Source organism: Chrysemys picta, chromosome 19, assembly GCF_011386835.1.
Source record: "Chrysemys picta bellii isolate R12L10 chromosome 19, ASM1138683v2, whole genome shotgun sequence".
Classification (NCBI taxonomy): Eukaryota; Metazoa; Chordata; order Testudines; family Emydidae; genus Chrysemys; species Chrysemys picta.
In genome coordinates this window covers 9006831-9031760 of record NC_088809.1, presented here as the reverse complement: position 1 = coordinate 9031760, position 24930 = coordinate 9006831, and the positions used below count along the sequence as shown (strand labels likewise).

At 40.1% G+C, this 24930-nt stretch overlaps 1 protein-coding gene across 6 annotated transcripts in view; it reads left to right on the top strand.

Moving 5' to 3' along the window:
* Positions 1-24930, top strand: part of NF1 (neurofibromin 1) — a 170926-nt gene that overhangs the window by 73915 nt on the left and 72081 nt on the right. For 4 of the 6 annotated variants that reach the window (XM_008178856.4, XM_008178855.4, XM_042857833.2 and 1 more), the window contains 5 exons: positions 2185-2343; positions 3911-4008; positions 4176-4322; positions 4834-4980; positions 6309-6419. In XM_008178856.4, the coding sequence (XP_008177078.1) occupies positions 2185-2343; positions 3911-4008; positions 4176-4322; positions 4834-4980; positions 6309-6419 (662 nt within the window). Of the gene's footprint in view, positions 1-2184; positions 2344-3910; positions 4009-4175; positions 4323-4833; positions 4981-6308; positions 6420-7172; positions 7349-8289; positions 8556-24930 lie in introns of those variants that run through there. The other 2 variants (XM_065572832.1, XM_065572833.1) reach the window with 2 other exon arrangements.

Sequence of the window (24930 nt, the reverse complement as noted above, 5' to 3'; positions counted from 1 at the left end):
TTGCTTTTTCATCATTAGCTGTTTAGAATATTCCCTGGTGAGCTTGTTGAACTTCATGGTGTTCTCAGAGACCTCTATCAGCCTTCTTCTACAAGCAAATGAGAACACACACACTGATCCTGTTAATCTGTGCTGTCAATTACCTTCTGAAGGTACCTTTTCCACACTAACAATTCTTTTGTGCTTTTTCCCCACTCCATTTCTTCCATATACTTAAGACTAAGCGTCAGTAACATTTCATGGATGAAAGGTAATGAGACCTCTGAACTACCCCGAAGGGATTTTCTGCAGTGTCTTCTCCTGTTCCAGAAACCAAGAACAATTAAATGGAAGGGCCAAATAACATACTACAAAATCTGTTTGCAAAATTTAGGCTGTGGGGGTCACACCATGGTTGTTTCAGCTACATTCATAACAGCTTAAGTCCTCATGAATCCTGGAAACCTACATTCGCCGTGGCAGGATATCTTTATTTGTATTAAAATAACATTATTGCTGCATTTCTCTTCCCTTCTAAACAATAAGCTGTAGAACAATACATACTGTTCCACAGGCTATTTTGAAAAAGCACGTGCTCTTGGATCCAGTCATTGCATTCCTTGTTTGTTGCTTGGGACCTTAAATAGAACTTGATAAAAGGATCAATCCTAAAAATATAGTTGTGAATATTTATTTGTAATTTATCCTTGACAGCATTGATTTTCGCACTGAATTTATTCCAGTAGCCTGCAAGTAATTTACATGTAATCCGTACTTCAGTACAATTTCTTCATGGATTGTCTGTCCTCCGCTTCATTCATTTTAAAATTGAGATGGTAGATCAAGCTGGGGAACTCTAGTATTGTATTAAAAGCCCTGTGTACAGCGAAAAACCATACTGATATATGTGATGATCAGATAAGTAAATCAACTTGTTTAATGCCTTGCCTCCTGCCGTTTCATGGAAAGGTGCTTTAAAGAACTATTGTCGGGTTTGAAGGGCATGAACTTTCATATCTACAGAAGTAGCTATCACTGTATCACCCACAGGAGAGTTTTCTAAGATCCCATAGTATAATTCTTACTGATGTTCTTCATCAGTCTAAGTAGTACATGTACTCAGTTTAGCAGTCTAGAAGGTTCTCTTCAGATCTCTGCATTTCTCAGAAACCTCATTCCAAAGATTTTTCAGATGAACTAACTTCCAGTCAGTTTAGTGCTCTAAGCGGTAACAAGTTTTTCTTTTCAGCCCCTGAGTTCCTAAGCCTTTTTATTTATTTAAATGCAAAGAGTCTTTAGGTAATAACCCAAAAGACTTAGTTTCTCTTTCCATATATTTCATTCTGTTCATTCTACAAAATATTCTAACTATTTTGGACTGGATCCCAAAAAGTAGTACCCAAATCTACAGTTTTTCAGCAAATTCTGTTCCCATCTTTATATGATTTTGCTGGGCACTGAAGTGGATAAGAGGGAAGGGTAAATGTGTGCAAGTTAAGAATAATGTTGAAGAGCAGAATTCCTCTTTTCCAATATAACTGATCTGTTCTTGATCATATCATTACATTTGGCAAAATTGTTGAAGAGAAATAACCCACCATTTCAAGTTTTCTTTCAGGTTCCAATGAAGTCTTTCCTCCAAGGTTAAAAGTACCCAAGAATCATTATAATGTAAATTTTAATGGTGAAGAGGCTTCTGTGAGTAATCTTAAAAATCTGACAAATTAGAAACAACACTCTTCCCGTGTTTTTGACCGGGACATAATATATATCTGAATTGAATATGTTGGAATAATTGTCCACATTATTACTTTCTTTTATTACTTTAAAAAAATATTTTTTAAACTACTTCTTGGATTTGTACCAATTTGAACCTCTACTAAATAATTTCACCCACATGGAGATGGTTATATGAAACTTGCAGTAAAATTATGTACTGTCTGCTTTAAAAATCCCTCTTCCTCTTGCACTTAATTATGATGGTGTTATTTCTCTAGATTATTAAGCCATTATAACTCTGGATTTAAACAATATTCTCAAATCCGCATAATCCGACTCAAATGTATCAATCCTGTATAGTTATATTTATGGTCTGGAGTGTTTGATAAATACTTAAAATTGGACTACAGCTACTTTTTTCAGCATTCCTTCCTCTTTTACTTTAATTCAAACTGTGTCTTTATAATTCTCAACTTTACTTTTTAGGTTGTCAGCCAGCGGTTTCCTCAGAACAGCATTGGAGCAGTTGGAAGTGCCATGTTCCTAAGGTTCATCAATCCTGCAATTGTCTCCCCTTATGAGGCAGGGATTTTAGATAAAAAGCCTCCACCTAGAATTGAAAGGGGCTTGAAGTTAATGTCAAAGGTGAAGGATTGAATTTGCTTGATTCTGTATTTTTATTTGGACTTACTGTGTTTTCTAGCTGATTTTAATTTGGCTTTAACTCTGTTTAAATAACTATAAGGAGACTTAGCTCAGCTTTACGTTTACTGTAGCCAAGACTTCAGTGTTTAAATGCATATGTTTTCTATTATTTTTACAGCTAATTTGAATTGCAGTTTCTGAACTATGCTTGGGTATACATCATAATTCTAATGTGCAGGCTTTACATCAGTCTAGTTCTTGAGGGGAAAGATTTGTATAAAAAACAAATATTTTGTTGTCTCCCAGTAACCTAAATATAAAAGCGGTGTGCTGTTTGGCCTTCCGCCCATATTGCTATTTTTTTAATTCTCAAAAACTCTGTGTCAAAGTATTAGACAGTTGTGCAAAATTCAAGCTTTGGGCTGCAGAGTTCTGACTGAAGTGAAGGCACACAAGAAATTAAGCAGGAGACGCTGCTAACTCCTGTCTGAAAGGTAGTACGACTCAACGTTTGTTCCTGTTAAATTTCAGTTCCTCACTTCTGAAAATTATTTTCAAAGCCTCGTGAAGATTTTGAACTTCAGTGGCTCTACATGTATCAGAAAACTTGACATGTGTGTGCCTTACTGTCATGTAAATATTTTAATGTTGAGTACGCCTCCGATGCCTCTAAATATACCTACATAGGAGGTTGTTGAAAAGCCTATAAGGCACGATAGGCTGACTGCGCCTTTTTAATTACATTGTATAAAGCAATTTTGATGCAGCACAAAGGTAATTCCACTGGTACTTTACCTGAGAAATCTTTGCCACACATCTTATGTAAAAATATAGAAACCAGGCTTTCTCGTGGGCCTGTGGCCTGTAGTCAGCCCAAATATCTGTACTGCGGTTAACAGCTGCTTAGCTTGCGCCCAGCAAGTCTACATCAGCTGGCTCAGGCTAATCACAGGGTTTTAAGTGTAGTGTAAACGTATCCTTAGTGCACAGCAAGTTGGGCTGTTTGAAATAGCTGTACCTCAAAGTGCACTCACGTAGTGAATTTTGTAGTTGAACAACTTATTTCCTGTAGACTTGATTCAACTAGTGATCGCTAATCGGTGTAATTATGCGAGTACTGAGAGTTTGGGGGAAGAAAACCCCATTCCATGGCTGCAAGAGGAATAAATCCCCCCCTCATTCTTGAAGCCTACGTGAAAGCCAGTGAGCTTGGTCTGACCTGGCCCCAACTGCTCCCTGCCCTTTCTGTCCATTCCTGTAAAATTTCCCCCTTCTCACCACCCCTGGTGAAAAGGAGCCTTTAAAGGTGCAAACACCCCTTTTCTTCCAGCCAACTGGACAAAGATCCATTTACATAAAGATTGCAGTGGGCACAGTGTACTGAATTGAAATTAATTGGTTTGTTCAACAGCCTTTTTGTGTGTGTCCTGTGGATTTTTACAGATAAATAGAAGTGGATGAATCTGCCAAAGTGAGAAGAGATGTTTCATTGGCACAGCTGCATTAAGTGTAACGTGTAAAACCTCTGCGTGCCTATAACAATTCTATTTTCTGTTTTATTGTTTAGATACTTCAAAGTATTGCCAACCATGTCTTGTTTACAAAAGAAGAACATATGCGGCCTTTTAATGACTTTGTAAAAAGCAACTTTGATGCAGCACGAAGGTAATCCCCATGGTAGCTTACCTGAGGAATTTTTGCCACACATCTTATGTAAAAATATAGAAAGCAAGCAGAAAAATGCTTTCTCATGGCTCTGTGACCTGTTGTCAGCCTGCTGGACTGATTTTTTCCTTGCTAATCGGAGCAATTGGTTTTCTGTCTCCCCTTAGGTTTTTTCTTGATATTGCATCTGATTGTCCTGCTAGTGACACTGTCAATCACAGTCTCTCCTTCATTAGTGATGGCAACGTACTTGCCTTACACCGTTTACTTTGGAACAATCAGGAGAAGATTGGCCAGTATCTTTCCAGCAACAGGTAAAAGATTTGAATAGTATGTGGGAGGGAGTTGATGCAATTACAGTTCAAGATGACAAATCAATTAATTCACATCCTGGGGATTGGCATGGGCAGGTTGACCTTCATTCATTAGCTATTACTTAAAAGAACATTGAACTAACTTACTTCTCTTCTGAATTTTTTTTGTCTGAGGAGACCATTAGTTTGCAATATCCATAACTTTCCATTGCAGTTCTTCATATTACTGTTAGCCACTTACAGTAATCTACTTGTTTGCCTATGTCTCATTCATACTGAGACCTGTGCATCAGTTATGCTTTCTACTGTGAACAGATTTCTTATAGTTGTTCACTAAACACTGCAATACAAACTGCAGTATAAAATTTAACATTCTTTACTTGCCTAAAAATAATTGGAATGAGCAGCCAGCTCATTCATGGTAAAGGGAAGTTACTGGACAAAAATCAGGAGGGGTGCTGAGTGGTTAAGTAGGATTTGTTGTCTCTTGTAAGTAATATATTGTCTCTAGGGATCACAAAGCTGTTGGAAGGCGACCTTTTGACAAAATGGCTACTCTTCTTGCCTACCTGGGTCCACCTGAGCACAAGCCTGTGGCAGACACACACTGGTCCAGTCTAAATCTCACCAGTTCCAAATTTGAAGAATTTATGACTAGGTAATGGAGCTACTTGAAATTGGAAAAATTGGCTTTTTTAAACTTTAAGCTATCAGTCTTATTTTGATGTAGCATGTACAATAACTCCTCACTTAATGTCGTCCCAGTTAACGTTGTTTCGTTGTTATGTTGCTGATCAATTAGAGAACATGCTTGTTTAAAGTTGCACAATGCTCCCTAATAACGTTGTTTGGCAACCGCCTGCTTTGTCCACTGCTTGCAGAAATGGCAGCCCGTTGGAGCTAGCTGGTGGGGGCTTGGAAGCAGGGTGGACCAGCAGTCCCCCATCCACTCCCCTACGTTCCCTGTGCGGCAGTTGCACAGCAGGCTTTCAATTGCTCGGCAGTTCAGGTGTCCCTCCCCCACTGCCGTGTGCTGCTCCTGCCCTCTGCCTTGGTGCTGCTCCTGGGAGCCTCCTGCTTGCTGTGCAGAGGTGGGGGGAAGAAGGGTACTAATGTCAAGGTGTCCCTCGCTCCTGTACCCCATCTCCACAGAGCAGGAGCGGGACATGAGAGGGCTCAGGATGGAGGGAGCTTGTTGGCAGCAGCTGCTGTCTCAACTTGCTGATCTACTTGAAAAGGCCGTGTATTTAGAGGCAATGTGCGTCTCTCTAACACACACGGTGTGTCTCTCTCTCCCTATTTCCCCCCCCACACACACACTGTGTGTGTCTCTATGCTGTGTACTTCCCTCCATTTGTACTGCCGTGTACAGTGTGAGGCTACATTAACAACATGATAACCCTTTGGGTTAAGCAGAGTGCTAGTTCATCATTTAGCAATAAGGCATTCCCTGGGAAATATCCCACCCTCTTCCACCCTTTGACTTCACCACCTCAACCAAGCTTCACAATAGTCTTTTATCTGGTGAAAAAAATTTCCCTGGAACCTAAACCCCCCTTATTTACAATAATTCTTATGGGGAAATTGGATTTGCTTAACATTGTTTCGCTTAACATAGCATTTTTCAGGAACATAACTACAACGTTAAGTGAGGAGTTACTGCATATACATAAGTACTTTCATACCTAATGATGTCTTTCGGGGGCGGGGGGGGGAGAGAGGTAGAACCAAATTTAAAACATTTGAGTTCTTTTCCACTCAAAAATAGAGAAATAAACTCCATGCGGAGTGATTTTTTTTATCATAAATGTCAGCTCATCGGTAATATGGAAAACTCTAAGAAAACAGATGTGTTATTTAAAAATTAGCTTAACAGTATTTAATGAAATATTCAGACAGTTTTTAAAGTGCACATGTGCAGTTTTTTCCCTAGATGTCTATGAACAAATGATGTCAATGTAAAGTAATAATTGTGCTGATTTCTAGGCACCAGGTACATGAAAAAGAGGAGTTCAAGGCATTGAAAACATTAAATATTTTCTATCAAGCTGGGACATCAAAAGCTGGCAATCCTGTTTTCTACTACATTGCTCGGCGGTAAGGAAACTTTTATCTTTCCTTTGTCTTATAATAAGCACTGTAATACCAAAAGCAGCAAGTGCATATAAGACAGATATATGTGCTTCTCACCAAACAGGAATATGTGAATATATGAGATTTGAGGTGAGAATATACTCTTGTGGCCATCCAATTTCCTGGATCAGAAATTTATCGATATAAATTGTATGGGCACCCATCCCATAGTGTCTGAGTGTCTGGTGGAATGTATTTAAAGTTCATTGTGAAAGGGTTACATTTTACTTTAGGAAGTGAAAAATTCAAGGTCAATTAATATTAAATTACCCCCACAGTGCATATAGATGGTACTAATGTTAAGTCATATCAATAACTTCCTTCTCTTCAGAATTTATTGCAGAAGAAAAATTGGGAATTAAATGCAAAATGAGGTGGCAAAATATGTCATGGAATAAAAATTTGAAAAATACTTAAATCCTATTTTCAGTAGTGATTTAGGCACGTAGGACCTAAGTCTCATTGAAAGTCCCTGGGACTTATGCTCCCAGATACTTACTTTGTTTTTGAAAATGGAACTTGGGCTTATAAATCACTTGGGTACTTTTGAAATTTTTCATATGACATGGGGTGGTGCATATGATGTATGCAGAAGTCTGATTAAAGAAATGGGGAGAAAATCAGTTTTAGTGAAGAATAGACTACAAGTTTTGCAAACTATTTAATATTAGAAGCCAGGACTGTGGATATTTTAACTTTGGTCTTTCACCATACTAGAACAATTCAAATAATGGATGATTTTTGCTACACTAATATTGAAGGTTTCAAGAAATATATCTGACACAGGATTATTCTTTTCAGATTACCAAGGCAAGTATTTCACTGTAATCTTTTTAAATTTTTACATCAATTTTACTAATAGTAGTGAAATGATTGCAGTTTAACATAGTTCGCATAACTAAGTAGTATTACTTATTGTTGACAAAGGATTACACTTTAAGTTAAATATCAACAAAAATGCAAACCAAATAAAGTTGAAGTCTTGATCTTGACAAACAAAAAACCATAGCGTGAATGACAAGTGGAACATATAAGGATTTGAGATATCAGTGTGTCTTGCAGGAGAACAATCAGACAATTGCGAAGAGAAAATGACCTCTTTTTATGGTTATCTGAGTTTATTAGGCCAAAACTTTTGGTTACTCTATTAGAATTGTGCACATGGGACACATGAGGATAGATACATAGGAAATAGGGTCATATTTGCATAATTTGGCTTTTGTGGGGGGTACATATACTTATTTTAATACATAAAATGTAGCTTGGTAAAACAAGTGTAATAAGACTAATTTCCATAGCTTACCAATATTTGTAATACATTTGGAGTTTGAGCTCTATTTGACCATCAGCTTGTTACAATTTGTTAGAGTGAAAAAAGTCGTACAGTTTTCTACATTTTTTTAATATAAAATGCTTGGACACTTTTTGATAATATTTCGAGAAATTTAATAACTTTACAAATTGAAAGTACTTATTCGAACATGGTCATTAATTTAGCAACCATAAGTATAGTACTGCTACTGATCCACAATATTAAAACTCTCAGAATAGTGAAGAACATGTTGAAATGATAGAGGTTAATTGAAGTCAGAATGGTGATTCATAGAGAATTTGGACTCCAGAACTTGATTGTACTACCAGTGATTAGGAAGTAATGAACGCTATTTTTACAACAATTAAGCAAGCAGTTATATTCACAACCGAATGATGGACGTAGTAAAAGATGCAATAGTCATGAGAGTTAAGGTTGTAGCTACTGAGTCTCCATGCTGCCTTGTGCCTGCGCTGTTAGTGACTGTTCCATTATTTGGTTGAATGCTGGTTCCATTAATAGGTTTAGTGTTGGCCGTCATCTTTGCTGCAGAGGAGCTAGGAGTCATCTTTGGTGCAGAAGAGCTAGGAGTCATCTTTGGTGCAGAAGAGCTAGGAGTCATGGTCGTCGCTGCTGTTGTGTTTGCTGGAGTGACTAAATGAAACTCATTTAAAAACATGAGAGGCAGGACTACGCAGCACAATTTCAACAGCATCTTCTGTCTGTATTAAACATTTCACATAGTTAGTATTTTCACGTTGTCTGGCATTCTCGAGTTTTGCTAATATGAAGTATACATCTTTAAAAGAAAAAAACTGTTCTGTCATGTTAACTATTAGATTATTTTTCAGTGGAATCAGTAAATATCCCCAAGTTACTTCTTTGTTTTATCATTTTTCATCATTCTTAACTGTACACTTTGTATAATTTCCCTTGCATTAAACATGCAGTGATGCAAAGTAGAATGAAGTATTTTACCAAGAAACAGAATCTATAACACTTGTACTATGACAATATTTTTTGTCTTTGTTTCCAAGATAAAATTATTTATTCTCAACTTGTAGGTACCAGTGTAAAATTCCAACAGTAAGCTACCTACCTATTGTAGATGTTTAGTCAATTTTACCACAAGATAATAATCCATACCTTATTCCAATTCGTTTCTTATGGTGAAAGTAGATAACAGCTTCTGAAGAACCCCTCTGAGTGCAGCCTCTAAATTTACAACTGGTTTCTGCATTTATATATAAATTCCTGAAGATGTCGTCAGAAGTGCTAACAAGTGGTTGGCTCCAATCTTTGCATTTGAGTCTCTAAATTTCCAGAGCAACAAACATAAACATAACGAAAATTCTACCCAACATCAATGAAGGAAGTAAAATAAATTTTGAGACTTTTTCCTCATTCCGGAATACTGTACAGTATTAGAGTTCATAAATAAACACAACCCTCCCCCCATCACTTAAGGGAAAATGCATGCTACATACTATTAAAATGTCTGTGAAGTACTAAACGGCTGAAAACTTCCAACTAAATTACTTTCATAACTAAAAGACTTCTAGATTTAGGAAGTATCAGAAGGGTAGCCGTGTTAGTCTGTATCCACAAAAACAACGAGGAGTCCAGTGGCATCTTAAAGACTAACAGATTTATTTAGGCATAAGCTTTCGTGGGTAAAAAACCCCACTTCTTCAGATCCATGCCCAAATAAATGTTAGTCTTTAAGTGCCACCGGACTCCTCGTTGTTTTTATAGATTTAGGAAGACTTTTTCAGTGCAAGAAATCCATTGGGGCAGCCACTTAAGAAATGAAAATGTGTGACCTGTTACAACTGCATGATTAAAAAGTCAACATTATTTTAAGAACACTTTGCACTTATATTGCATTTCACATTTTAAAATTACTTCACACAGGCCATTTGGTACAACTAGATAGTTACTTTAGGCCAGTTGTATGTATAGGAATCCTCTTGGCATGACCTGAGTTAGGGAATGCTGCCTAAGCAGCATAGAGAGCCTCTCGTGAAATTGGGCTCCTCATCTTTCTCCTGGTGTGAGGCCTATAGTGCTGAGAGGGAAACCACATGAGAAAATGCTAAAAAAAAAAAAAAAAAGTCAGCATTAGCTTATGCAAGGAAAACCCGAGGCTTGAAGGGGATGATGCTGAGGAGAATTGCCTTCCCATCACTCCACCCGCCCTCAGCCCAGCTATACTACTCACTACCATACAAGGGGTTTTCATGGAGTTGGAGGGAACAGGATGAATAGTGCTATTGAGTCTCTACCCCGCTTACCCCTTTTAGCAGAAATGCCACAATTTTCTGCTGTCTAAGGTTTTTTTGAGACACAATCTAGCTCTTTGAGGACTAATGAATGGTCATCATTTTGGCTGAGAGAATGGCTGAAATAAGCCTTTTCAGTGTCTGAATTGAAAAGTCAGCTAGCGGTTTGAATGGCTGTATACGAAGTGTGACTATTGAGTAACCTTGTAAAAATCAATTGTGAAAATGAGCAACTAATAAACTGTGTATGCTCTTATGGTAACTAAACTGCATTAAATAGTTCAGCATAGTTGAGGTGTTTCACGTATTTCATAATGGAGACATGAGATTAAATTTCAAGTTATTTAAAATGGGTGGCATATGAATACATGGCCATTTTTTAGCTTTATTGATATTTGAATAAAAATTATTGAACTAATATTAAAATAATATTGTTCCATTGAAGATTATAGCTTATGCGACTAATTTTTAGTTTCCTTAGTAACACTGTGTAGCTTCATTGTATGTAGTGTGCCTTTGCTGGAGTGCCTTACTGTTGAATGAGTAATTCTATACTAGGAGGACTCAAATTGAAACTCAGGTTTGTCTGAGCATTGTGGTTACACTGATAACTGGAAAAACAACTTTTCCTTAAAAGCTTAAAGTAATTAAGGTAAAGTGAGCACAGCACTCAGATAGTGAAACGAGCCTACAAGTCTTAACACAGTGTGCCATTTATTTACAATTACTTCACTTTCATTTCTTCCAACAGAATCCTTAGGCCCTGTCTACACCCAAAGTTGCAGCAGTTTTGTTAAAGACGTGTTCTTTTTTTGCATGCTGATCCCTATGTATATTCCCCTGTGGGTTCATATGCACTGCATGCAGTGGAGACTGGAGAATTCTAGCAAGTATTGTCGGTTGGTCTGCACCACTGCAGTTGCTCTCCTTGTGTTCCGTACTGAGGTATACAAGGGGTGGTGCAGACTGACACCACTCCAGTTTCTTCTTACCGCTACATGGCCTGAGTTGCAATCCTCCAGTGTCAGGAACTGATCCTCTTTGATATTCTTTCCTAGAAATATTTGCAAGTTTTATGTTAGTTGTTAATAGTTTTCATAGTTAGATTAGTAGTTAGTTAGAATCTCCACTCTGGGGAATCTTAGGATTCCTTGTCTTAGGACTTAGATTATACCCAGGCGCCTGGGCTTTAAGAATTGTCTCTTTCCCCTGCTCCTTTTCGGTCAGCGACAGCCACCAGTGCTGTCTCTACTACCTTAGAGAAGCTCATACCTCTGCTATATGCAATATTCACGGCTCCTTTCCCAACCAAACATGGCAGGTATGAGAACTCTGACTTCAGAAGTACCTAATGGAACGTGCCATGAGACCTCAGTTGGATCCAGGAAACCCCCCTGCACATCTGTCTGAGACATTGAAGCACATGCTTCCTAGCTCAATGTATCACGCGAGAGCGACTAGAGCGAAAGACTCTTCGTCTGGGCCCTCTTATGAGAGTAAGAGGTATTCTCCTAAATAAGAGCTGATCCCCTCCTAGATCTTCTAAGAAAAGAGATCCTGTCCAAGCTGGGCAATCCAGGACACAAGGACTTGGGTCTTCTGTGCCTTTTGATCATGGTCATGAGGCTTGGGAAGAGGAAGGATCCTACAACACTGACCTCGGTACTAACTAAAACAAAGCATAGGGAGCTAAAGGGTCGTGAACCATTGGTATTGACGGTAACCAGGGGTTGGAGGCTCCATCACTGGTGGTACTGTGGCAAGCCCAGAAGGAACTACCAAGTGTTCTTTTATACCAACTCCAGTGGCACGAAGCAAAGAGAGACAGCCTTCTAAGGCTCCAGCATCCTACACCACACCAAGGGATATCTTCATCCTCCTGATCTTGCAGTCCCCCCTGTTGTTGGGATCAACCCTAATGAGAGAGAATCTAACACCAGGGAAAAGCTCATCTCCCATTCCACCTACTAACCATGGTTTCCTGACACTGGTACTGACTTGCACCACTGATGGAACTGGACCTGACCTGACCTTCTCATTTTTCAGATAGTCAGACATTTCAGTGGAGTCATCTCCTCCACCACTGAGGGAGTTCAGTCCAGACAGAAGTTTGTCTCCTGCTTCCAGCCTCGTCCATTCAAGTGGGAGGGGATCCCCACTCTCAGGATCGATGGTACCCAATGCCTTGGGGACCACCACAACTTATTTTTGATCCTTCATATTGGCCTTATTAGGGACCATGAGACCCAGAGTCCATTGATCCCATAGGGAATCCTACCCACCCTTCTTTCCCAAGAGACCAATCGAAGCCACCTGAACTATGGAGGAGGAGTAAGACTAACTGGAACTGCTAGTACCAGCTAGTAGTTCATCTTCGTTGCCTAATGAAATGATTGCTCCAGCCTCAGCTTCGCCACCCGATGGCCACATACAGTACCAGGAGCTACTGCAGAGAATAGTAGAAGAGCTCTAGATCCCCTTAAAGGAGGTGCAGGACTTGCATCACAAGCTGTTAGACATCCTACAGCCTATGGGAGCTAGCAGACTAGTATTCCCAGACAACGCCATATTGGAACTGGCAAGAATGGTATAGTACGTGCCAGCCATTTGTGCCTCTACCCTTAAGAGTACAGCTAAGAGAGCCCCTATCCCCTTTGTCCTGGTTAAGGGAGCAGAGGTGTTGTTTTTTTCCCCTCCCACCCTGACCTGAACTCCCTAGTCATCCAAGCACCCACAAAAGATGCAAAACCAAGGGCCACATCCGCTGGCGATGGGTCCAAATGTTTAGGCCTCAAGGGGGAAGAGATGTTTACTTCCACCAACCTTCAGTTGAGAATCTCCAACTATCAGGCCCTCCTGGCAAAATGTTTTTTTAATTATTCTAAGTTTTGACCTCAAAGATAAGTTACCCCAGGAGGATAGGGCCCAATTTCAAGCCCTATTGATGAAGACAGATTAGTGGCAAGAACCTTGCTACAAGTTGCAGTCGACTCTGTTGATACTGCTTTGAGATTCATGGCGACAACTATAATGACATACCAGGAATCTTGGCTACACTTCAGGACTCCCCAGGGAGGTACAGAGCACTGTGCTGGACTTGCACTTTGATGAAAACAATCTTTTCCACCAGAAGACAGACCAGTCTTTGCATTCACTGACTGACTCAAAGGCAGCTCTCCACTCCCTGGGCATATATAGACCAACCCTGAAGCAAACGGTTGAGGGTGTAAAAATAGAGACACTCTGCCCCATCCACCCCTACCACAGCTACCCAACCTCTCCCCCAACCAAAAGATACTTTTGGTGGGATGCTCAAGAACTGCGAACCATTATTGATGTCACCTTCACCTGTAATCTACTTTGATGCACATGTAGCACATTTTCCCCACAACTGGAGGGCAATAAGAGACAGATGGGTGTTGGAGGTCATCCGTTCCAAATACACCATAGATTTAATCTCCCCAGCCTCTCCAGAAACCCCTTCCCTGTCCCACTTCAGGGACACTTTCATTAGGAGATCCTCCTTCAGGAGATGAAATCCCTCCTACAATGGAGAACAATAGAGCATATATCCCTTCAACATCAAGGAAAAGAGTTTTACTCCAGATAGTTTGTAGTCCCCAGAAAGCCAGGAGGATTGAGACCCATCCTCAGCCTGTGATGACTGTGTCTTTACTTGTAAGATAAAATTCCACCTGGTTACATTGGCATTGATAATACTATCCCTAGAAAAAGACATGGTTAACAGCTCTCAATATGAAAGATGATTTCTTTTGCATCAATATTCAGCCTTCCCACAGAAGTTTTTTCAGATTTGTGGCAGGCCATGACCACTAGCAATACAGAGTACTCCCATTCAGCCTTGCAACTGCACCCAGAGTCTTCATAAAAGTGTTTTCCATAGTAGCAGCACACCACGGATGGGACGATTCCACTCTCTTCTTCTGTCTAGAGAACTGGTTTCTCACTGGTACATGTGCAGAAATTATAACATTGGCCTCATTGCTGCTCCATCTCCTCCATATTCACAGAGACTCCCAGAGATGCTAGAAGTCCACTTTGACTTTTTGATGGCAGTTCTACACGCAGCCATACCACCTACATCCTCGCACCCTCCTCTTCTCTGACTACTGCTTTTCAGCCACCTATAGTGGAATACACATAGGGACTATCACTCAGAGGAGAGGGAAGTACTTACCCTTTTTAACTGGAGTTCTTTGAGATGTGTGGTTCCTATTTGTATTCCACTACCCACCTTCCTTCCCCTCTGCTTCAGATTGTCCTTGATTTTGGGTAAGAGGTGGAACTTTGGTACACATTCAAGGAAAGCAACTTCATGAGAGCAGACTAATGGACACTACTTGCTAGAAAGCTTGGTTCTCAGTCATATGGAGTGCATGGTGTACCCACAGTGGAATACAGATAGGGACCACACATCTTGAACTCCAGTTAGGAGTTAACTAACTAATTTAGTTAAACAGATGCAAAATCCTGTGTGGACATTCTTAACTCAGTTTATACCTGGTTTATATTGATGTAGCTTACTTTGATTCTAGACAGATTTAAGCTAAATTGATATAAGCCAGGAATAAATAGAATTAGGAATGTCCATCCAGGGTTTTGCATCCATTTTGACCAAATAGATTTGTTAAACTTACTTGTAGCTAAATCAGTGAAACATTGTGTGAAGACTAGATGTTAAAATACGTGTGTAGTGCTAAATTCAGTGGAGTTTTAAAGAATTTGGTAGCTTGTTGTTTCATCAAACTAGCTGCAAATCTTCAATGGGAGAGACCATTGCATACAAGTCAGGCATGGACTGCATGCTGGTGAGTTCTCCGGGTTACCATTTGTTCAAGGACATTTTTAATAGCCAACATTTTGGGTAGAGTCTGCCATAGACCTCAAAATTCTTCCCAAAAGGTTAATACATGATTCCCAGAAAACTAGTAATTTGGCAATCCAATATGAGACTTAAATCTGCTTAATTTTGGTGCCTATTTGAAAAAAAAGTCTTTTATGTTTGTCCTGTGAAAAGAGGAGTAGTCAGTGGTGTGTTGGAATGTACTCTTAGGATTCCATGTTACAGTTCCACCACCATTTTGAAGGGTGAGCTGGAGTCACTACTTTTTCCTCTGATAGTTTTCCATCCTCTCTGCGTGATACCCATTCATCCCTGCCAGAAATGACTTATCCCTGGGGTTTATACAAATATACTTTAGAACATACTTTTTCCTTCAGAATGAATCAGAATTTAAAGAAAACGTTTGCAGGAACACTTCCAGGTTAGAGGTAGGGTGACCAAGTGTTCGGTTTTCGACTGGATCACCTGGTCAAAAAGGGACCCTGGAGGCTTTGGTCAGCACCATCCACCAGGTGTTAAAAGTCCAGTCAGCGGTGCTACTGGTCTAAGGCAGGCTAGTCCTTACCTGTCCTGGCTCTGCGCTGCACCTCAGAAGGTCCCCAACTTATAAGGTACAGTAAAGGAAAGATGTTTTGTCTGCAGTGAAGAGTATTTTACCCTAGTTCTAAAGAGAGAGGGCCAGTAAAGTGGATAAAAACAATTTTGAGAACATTTTTTGGAGTGTAGCTAATTGCCCAGGATATAACTCCAGAAGTTGTGGGGTTCAAATGGAATATCGTGTTCATAAATAGTCCAGCACTACTGGGATAGTAGGAAAGCTTCTTGATAGAACTGATCTCTTCATTCATAGTTGAACTGCCAGATATTTTTAACCTTTTCTGCTTTCGGCAGAATAAGATTTCAGATAGACCCTTCCCCCCCAACCTACAGAACAGTTCACGGGAGAGAGGAGCTTACAGGGAACGGGAATAGGGCTAGAGGGGGGGGAAAAAAACGTTGCAGTGTCAGTTTCCTCCATTTCTTCTTTTACCTTTTTCCTTCGATGTGAGAGCCATTGTGTTTCAGCCCCCTCCATTTACATCAGAAGACAGGGCCTGGTCTTAAGTTCATACCTCTGATGTCTTATTAAACACACCTGGTTTCAACCAGCAATAAAAGGCTGTTTGTTTGCCACATCTTTCTTCCATTTTTTTCCCCAGCACAAACTGCCTCGTTTCATGTCAAGGAAAATAAAATTCATAAGTTAGCTGCTCATCCACTTCAAGCAGGAAATTGGGTGTGCAAATGCCATGGATAGATAATCCATCTGACAAAGTTCATGCTGTCTGGGCTATAACTGTGCAAAGGAACAGATCCAGCTCCAGCATATACAGTATGTCTTCTGTAAAATGATTTGACACGTTGTATGTGTATTCCTCATTAGTAATGTATGAAAAAGCCTTATCGTTTGAAGAGAAGAGTTCTTTCATTCCTGGAAATAATGGGGGGGTGTATACATATGCATAACATTTACCAGCACTTTATCTTGTGGTGTACTCTGAAAGCACTGAAGCAAAGGTGTCTACAATTAATTCATTACATAAAAGTAATGTTATAATTCTGGGGAAAGATTAAATAGCATAACCATTCAGGCTTAAAAATGCCTTCATGATGGAGGTTTTCTAGGCACATAGTACACTGCTGTTCAAGTCTGTTACCAAACATTGAGAGATTTGGTGCTGAGATGTTCAACTTCTTTTGAATAGATGGAGCTATTGGACACTTAAGCATCCTAGTGGTTTTACTTAGTGTAGCAATTAAAATAATCTTAACCCTTTCCTGGCTGACTGATGAGTGATGGGCAGCTATGTTCCATTGGAATGCAGGCAGTTAGAGGGAAAATAATCAGTGTGTGATGCACTCTTCCATTGCATTTTGAGAGGTATGGTGCTGAAGGGATACCATCGGCATGTTTAGGCCCAAAGTGTCACTCCCTTTAAAAGAAAATAAATTCCATGAGGCATCCCTACAGAGAGGAGGCGGAAGGGGAGAATTTAAGAGTTAAATAGTTGTTTTAAAATGTCTCTTTACCAGGGACCCCAAATACCTGTTTAAATCTATATTTGTAAGGCATCCTTAGCAAACGCTTCTTGGGTTAACTTTCTGTTGGAGAGATACCTATCCCATATGTACTGTGTTTTTTATCTGGTAATAAAACTGGGATATTGTCAGACTTGAGGTATCTCAAAAAAGGAGTGGCTGAGCAAATTGATCAGCAGGTCACCTGGACTTCATGATATGCATCCAAGAGTACTGAAAGAACTTAATAAGTGAAGTAGCTGAGCTGCTACTTAAAATATGCAGTCTGTCACCAAAATCAGCTACTGTACTTGTTTTCATAGTTAGCTTTTAGCAATTAAGTCCCATTTTTGCTTTTCAGCATTTGTTTGGGGTGAACAAATATTATCTGAAGTTCAAAGAGATGGTTGCAGTGCAGGGGCTGCATGCAAACTTGTTGTCAAAGTAAAAGGTTGCATTGCGGTGCACCAGGAAACACTTGAGTTTAGTTGCTTGTTTGGTAACTGTGGTTTCCATTTGTTGAACTTTACAAAGTTGATGAGTACTGCAACTGAGAAACTTCAAGTCATTCAGTGTGCTAATGGATATTCATTATGGGGCTCAATCCTGCAAGGTGTAGAACACTTAATGGAATATTTGGAGGACCCCAAACTTCAGTAGGAGTAGAGAATATTTCTTTAATGCGTTACTGCTTGCCTGCAGCACCTCACAAGATTGCACCCTGTGCCCTTACACGTTGAATATCTTAAGATTTCACTGCTAAGTGAACAAACTGAATACCATTTGAAATGCATTTTCCATATTGACTTGAACAAATTACCAGGAAGAGTAGTAAGTTAATTATTTGAAATGTGTTGTCCAGCGGATAGTGCGAGAAACTGTCAGAAGGCCTGGATTCTATTTCTGACTTGAAAGTCATTCAACCTTTTGTGCTTCCCTATCTGAAAATTCGGGAGAATGTGCACTTTTGTAAAGCACATAGTAATCTTTGGATGAAAGTTGCTATGGAACGTTATGAATCATAGTGATTTATATGTGCAGCTCCCCTTAGGTGGCAGTGAATGTAGTCCTGCAGCTATGCCACCTGTGTTCCACTGTGACTTTGCTAGAAATCTGAAGCTGTGATTTACCATAAATCTGAAGCACCATCAAGTCTGAACAAGTCAGTGATGAGCCAAGAAAAGCCCAAGAACTGCAGGGAGCTGTTCGTGTAATGTGTATCCACAGCCATTTGTAGTGCAGCAATAGTTGCACAGTTGTATTGTCATTGTTCTATGCGCTGCTGAATTAATGTATAAACTGGGTTTCATAACATGCCCACAGGGGGGAGTATTTGCCTGTCAGGCAGTCAACACATTTTTAACTAACGGATCCTAAGGTCAGGTGTATAAACTTAATATATTCCTACATAAAAGTTGAAAAAGGTGAACTCATAAAGCTAAGTAGAAAACACTACAGTCAGGATTTTTTTTTTAATTGGGAGTTTACTAGTAGTTGAACGCTCATTGAACTAAGACAACTCTGGAAGAAAAAAATAAAGACAGAATTATTTAACTCTACTTACTATTCCTTCCCTTAAGCAAGCCAGTATGTTCATATTTCAGAACTTCCTACTAATATCCAAGTAATAAATCAGACAAAATGCAGGTTTTAATATATCCAGCTCTTTTCTTCTAATGTTCATTGGGGAAACATACACAAGTTTTACCAGGAGATGAAGATTTTTTTTAAATGTAGTGGTCCTGGAAAAGGTGCCAGTAGGCTGACAACCCTGGAGATTAAATTCCTCCACAGAACCACTGGAGTACAAATGGCAGATTTTCCCACATACCATTCAACGTCCCTCAGTCCTCACCTGGAAGGTCCACTTCTAGGAATGACACAGGCATGTTTGGTTTCCATTCCCATTACATCCTTGGCCTCTGTGCTGATGCTGCTAACAAGTCGTTTTTGTGAGCTTGTCCATTGGGAACTAAACTGGCATTACCAATGCATTTATACATAGCCCACTGCAAAGTAACTTCTCATTTCTGGGCTGGATTTGAGCTGTGATCTAGAAGTGAAAGGCTCTATCTCCCATTTCCATAGTTCTGTTCCATTAGCATAACAATCCTGAATAACAGTTTTGCAACAAAAATTCTGTGCTTTCTGGTCCAGGTTGAGACCCCCAGCCTCTTGGATTGCATGGACAGGCTTCCCTCTATAGCAAAAGACACACAGTGTAAAGACAAGGTTTTGTCCCTGGTGAGCTTGATATGGAACATCTTGCAGAAACTGATTGGCTGATATGGAACATCTTGCAGAAACTGATTGGCTGTTTTATGATACAGTGATTGCAATAAGTTATTCCTATCTAACTGAACCAGAATCAGACTCCTTGCACAATAATGCCATGTTTTTGGATGAAGATTTTCTAGCATTTCTTGATGGGTACAAAATTTTGGCATCCAAATATTATATTGCTTCGGTGGCTGATAAGGAGATTCCTTAATCTGTGAAATTGTTGATGGCAGGGTCCAGCATCCATCAAACAGGAAAAACATTTTGGCATGTGGTTTTAAACACTGTCACTTTGCCCTATAGAGTTTTATTGACCTTAAGTTTATTTTCCCAGAAAATACTGTGTAAAATAGCTTAACCCATCCTTCCCAAACTCTGAGCAATGTATCCACCTCCTCACCAGAGCAAGTGCTCATTCTCTTCCTAATATTCCATTCTTGCCGTTCTAGCTATTTAGGATCATTTTTAGCACAGTATTCTTTTCCACATCTCCCCTCTTATACTTTTCAGTTGTTAGGAGGTCTCAGTCCAAAGCTTTGTTAGTAACAGATTAGTCTTCAATACTTTCCACGGCATACAACTAACTGGGGGAAGTGACAACTGTCTATCTGGGTTCCTGCGTCACACAGCAAACTCTGGTCCCACTGTCATTAAGCCACCTTTTCAAAACGGTATGTAGGACTCTCCCATGTTTTCTGAGGAACCATTCACCCTTCATGATCAAAAGCTCCCGTAACAGCTCCGTTCCATTGGATCAGTGGAACTGTCAGCCTCAGGACTGGCTTTCTACTTGTAAGAGACAGAGGTTTCTCGGCTTCTGGCCCACAAGTTCTCTTCCTCCAGGGGGTTGGGATGACCACTAGTTCCTCTAATTAAAGGAGCCATCTAAAGTGACAACTGTTGAAACACTTGGTGACTATCATGTCAGTTCTTATTTACTTGTCCTTGTCTTTCTGCACCCATCACTGAGATTGCTGTTCCTTTTTTAATGCCCGGTACTCAAAGGTAATTTTGATAACCCACCACCCCCGTTATCTCTTTTTCTGTGTATTGTTATATTTTCTTCTGCCAATCTCTTACTTTAGTAATCTCCATTTCAGTTTGACTTTGTGTGCTCTCTTCATTCGTAGGCTCTCTGGTGATCTTTTAATTTAGCTTTAGCAAAGTAGAAATATCAGTTTTGTTTTTATAGTTTTGTCTCTGTTGTTCTTGTGCTAGTGCTGTGATGTTAATGCTGCTTATGCTACTGTTCTTGGAGCGCCAGTGTTAGCTGAACTAGCAGAGAGTGCAGCCTGTTAATTCTGTATGAGTAACGTCGAAGTCTGCTGAAAGACCACAGGCTCAGTTCAGTGGCGAAGGCGCTCGGCCAGGTTCATTGTCAACAAAACACAGCACTAGTGCCTCATGGGAACTACGGGTACCCTAACCCATGTATGCCCACAATAAGGTGCCAGCTCAGCTAACATAACATCATGTTATCCCCTAGGCCAGTACAAAGATGCCCCTCCCTCCACACTCCTTCTATCCATTGATACAAATAAGTTACATATTACATTTTATATGCTGTTCATTATTATCCTGTCATTTCATCCTTCTCTTACGGGGGCGTCAATGTGTTCCTGTACAATCTGTATGTAGTTACCTGCGAGTTCTGGGTGTTTTTGCTCCATCCTCTCAGGCCAGGAATGTGCTTACTTGGTTAGCTAATACCTGGCACGTTACTATTCTGCTAAGGTCAGGCCTACTTTGGTTCACCCTGGCAGCTATGCCTAAGGCTTCAGCAAGGCCTACAACCTTTATTGCTTAATAGCTAGGAGCACTGCACTCCAAGCCATATCTCTGAAGTCTTCCACCATACATGAGAGCAAACCATGAGCAGTGGCAAATAAAGTGCAACATGACGCTCCCTCATGCCTCGCTACCACTCATGTTCATTTGCTGTCTATTTTAGAGATTGTTGGGAGTATTTCTTTTTGGATACAATCAAAAGATTGAGAGATGGAATTATGAGTGAAAAGTATTTTCTCTGCTCAGTAGGATGTTGGTTTTGAGAGTCAATAATATAGGGCAGAGGCTCTGGGTATCTGAGAACCCCTGACCCCGCCATAGCAGTTGAGGTCAGCTGAGGTGTTTGAGTTAATAATACTAGATTTAAAACAAGAGGGCTTATAGAAGGGTATTGTTCAGGGTGCTCAGTTCTGACTCACTCTGTTGATTTAACGGGGGAACAAGTACTTGCCTTCCTGGCTAAGTGCAAGGCCTGTCTATTTAGCTTGCTATATTCTTAAACTGCACTATGAGTTCTCTCTTTGTCTAATGTAAGGAGAGAGGAGAAGTTGTAAGATACCTTTCCTCCCAGATCTGTACTATCCCTGTTTGTGTACTGGATCAAATGCTGTATTTCCAGAAGGTACATCTTATAAATAAAAATGTAATGCTCGTAAAATTGGAGGGACAGGGTGAAATATTGTGACCTTTCATGTAGTTGTGGATGACTCTTAAAATGTTCAGTGAGGCATATCTCAGAGAGGGATGGAGCCTATTCGGAAGGCCATAGTGGGAAGGGATTGGAAGGACAGTCACTATCATGACTGGATCCTTTTCAAAACTGGTCAGCTGAAACATTGTGAGTCAGAGTTTTTAAGTGAAAGCTTAGACTTATTTTTCTAAAACTGGCTTGCTGTCCTTCCTTTGGCCAGTAGATTGAAAATCAAGAAACAACTCTGTAATTGTCTAGATTTTTTTTTTTGTTTGCTCTTTAGTGAATAAAACTGGATATTAAATACAAAGTGAGATTGCAAAAATGGACAATGATCTTTTCTTGTGCTTCTTTTCTATAAGGATGCTAATGGGAGCCAAAGATCAAGGTACAAATAGGAACGGTAAAGTATTGGAGGAGAGCTCTGATATTGAATACGAGGTCATATTGAAAATTTCAGTTGTCCTTTCTAATTTTGTATGCAAGACTGGCCCAAGTTATCTGAGGAACCACCTGATCTCTCATGGTAATGACTTCCTGTGACAGCTCCATTGTACAAATATAGTGGAACTGTCAGCCCCATGTGATTTGTTTAATAGACAGAGCTTTCTTGGTTTTTTGTCACACATTCTGTGTCAAGAGGTCAGGATGACCACAAACCTCAGTTCCTTCAGAGGACTACACAAAGCCCACTTCTTCAGCTCAGCCTTCCCACAATAACACCAATAAAAATAAAATTCACAAATCTAGTTCCTGTAGACTAGAGGAAATACAGTTCTTTCTGTGTGCTTAATTCTGTGGTGTGCTCCAATAAAATGGTGATGGATAGAGACACCGGTTTTATTGTTTAACTGAACCTTTTTGTGTGCCCTCACTTGCTTAAGAATAAGTTTCTTCCTTCCCAAGACTTGCACCCATTTCTGACCTCTCCTCCACGAAAGACTCCAACTCTTACCACCTTTCCCATAACCCAACAAATAGGCACCTTGAGACTTTCCGTGGGTTCTCCATCTGTGTGTGTCTGAGCTAGAGGTTATGTTTTAACAACTATGGAGTCTTAAAAGGCTGCCTTGGTTGGAGCTCAGCTGCATATTTGAGAGTTGGCATAGTGTTCATGGGAACTGGTTTTGTTCATGGGAACTGGCATTGACATTGTTGATCCTCTTTCTTGACTTTGGACCAGTTTTTGTCGTGTTTGTCTGTGGCAGTTGTCTTGTATGAACAGTTCCACATATGATGAGAATTTTCAAAAACTAAGAACAGGACTATTAAAGGGGGACACTTAGAAAGCTGAGCATTTTGAGCCTCGTTAGGTTGCTTACATGGTTTTCCCCCCACACACACACCCTTCTTGCTGAGCAGCAATGAAGAAGGAAGAACCCATCCATGGGTTACAAAGAAAGGCTGTACATGATTAAGTGGAAGCATGTACAATTCTATTCTCTCTAGACAGGAATGGAAAAAAGGTGAGCTTGGTAAGAAAGTGAGAGGATTTTGATGACCAAAGTGCTGCTTTGATTGATGCTTGGGAGAGCTAATATGGGAGAACAAACTTTTCAGAAAATATGTAATTGAGAGTGCTTACAATATTGAAAAATGTGAAGTTTAAAACCAAAAATTGTGCAAAGACCAGCTATGTAGGTTTTTGGCTGTTTGATTATATGAAAAAAAAGGTTTTATTTTCACTGCAGAATAGAGGCATATTTTAATTGTGACATAGCAATATGGCCAAGAAACAACTTAAAAAATTGTACCTTAAAACATTTTTACAGAATTTTTTTAAAAGCTTGCCTGCTAAATAGAACTGCAAGGGATTTTAAATTGGCATGTCTTTCCTTAATACAAGAATCTTAGCACTTTTACAAGGCATAGCTAGTGTATTTGTTGTACTGCCTTTTCATTAAGGCTTCATTTTAGAGTATCTTAATTACTCAGTCCCGAATATTTGAGTACAGATGTGAACAGATTCACTTTGAATGGTTATGTTTAATACAAGTAAATAAACTGACTTGTCAGATGTGAAAAGCCTTTCGAGAGAGAGACAGGTTTTTCTCTTGTTTGCCAAGAAAGCATGCTGAATGCTGGCACACTCCAGCTAGTACCCGAGCATGAATCCAAGAAAATAATTTACCTTTCCTCTCCTTTGTCCTGTTAGTTCATTTGTAGAATTAGTACCTACCATTGTAAATGCTGCTTTATATTTATATAGAACCCGTCACCCTATTATCACAGCTCACTCCACATGGCTTGGGTTAAAACCAGAAAACCACATATACGGAGCAAATACCCCATAACCCAACTCCCTGAGAATCCCACAGCTTTAATAGTCATAGTCTAGGAAAATCTTGGTACCTACATAGCATGCTGAGGATAGTGATAAACTAAACACTGGTGGGTAATGAAGCTGACTGTGGGGTGACAACAGAACTGGAGTGGCTAGGAAAACACCTTAACAAAGAGTTGCATACGGCATAATATCACATAATTTAAGAATTAATCTGAAAAGGTTGCAGAGCCCACTGAAAGAATGAAACTGCACCCCACTTGGGAAAGTGGTGCCAAGAAGAGTTGACTTCTTAGCGTAATGACATTGGTATCAGTGATTTACGTGTGGAAAAGTAGAAGAGGGGCATTAAATCTACAGCAAAAGAACACATATCAGTGATGCAATAGTAAACATTGAAGGGATTGTAGCAGCTGAGCCTCCAGGATGAGAAGTTGTATCACTTTTCCATGTCAACTTCTTTGGAAGTTTTGTGGTTGATCGAACATTGTCTGTGTTGGGCTGGGTGGTGAAGACTGTCTTGTCTTTGTCGTTGCTGGTGAACGCTGTCTTGTCTTTGTCGTTGCTGGTGGCGTAGGTGGTGGAGCCTGTGTTATCTTTGTCGTTGCTGGTGGCGTAGGTGGTGGAGACTGTGTTATCTTTGTCGTTGCTGGTGGCGTAGGCGGTGGAGACTGTGTTATCTTTGTCGTTGCTGGTGGCGTGGGTGGTGGAGAGTGTCTTGTCTTTGTCGTTGCTGGTGGGGTGGGTGGTGGTTGGGGCCTGGGATTTGTCCTTGCTGGTCAGCTGGGTGATGGAGGTGGGCTGGCTGTGGGGGGCAGTCTTGTCCTGGGTGGTCTTATCGCCAGTGGTGGGGACTGCCTTATCCTTGTTGTTGGTCTGGATAATGAGGGCAAGCTTGTCATTGTTTACACTGCCA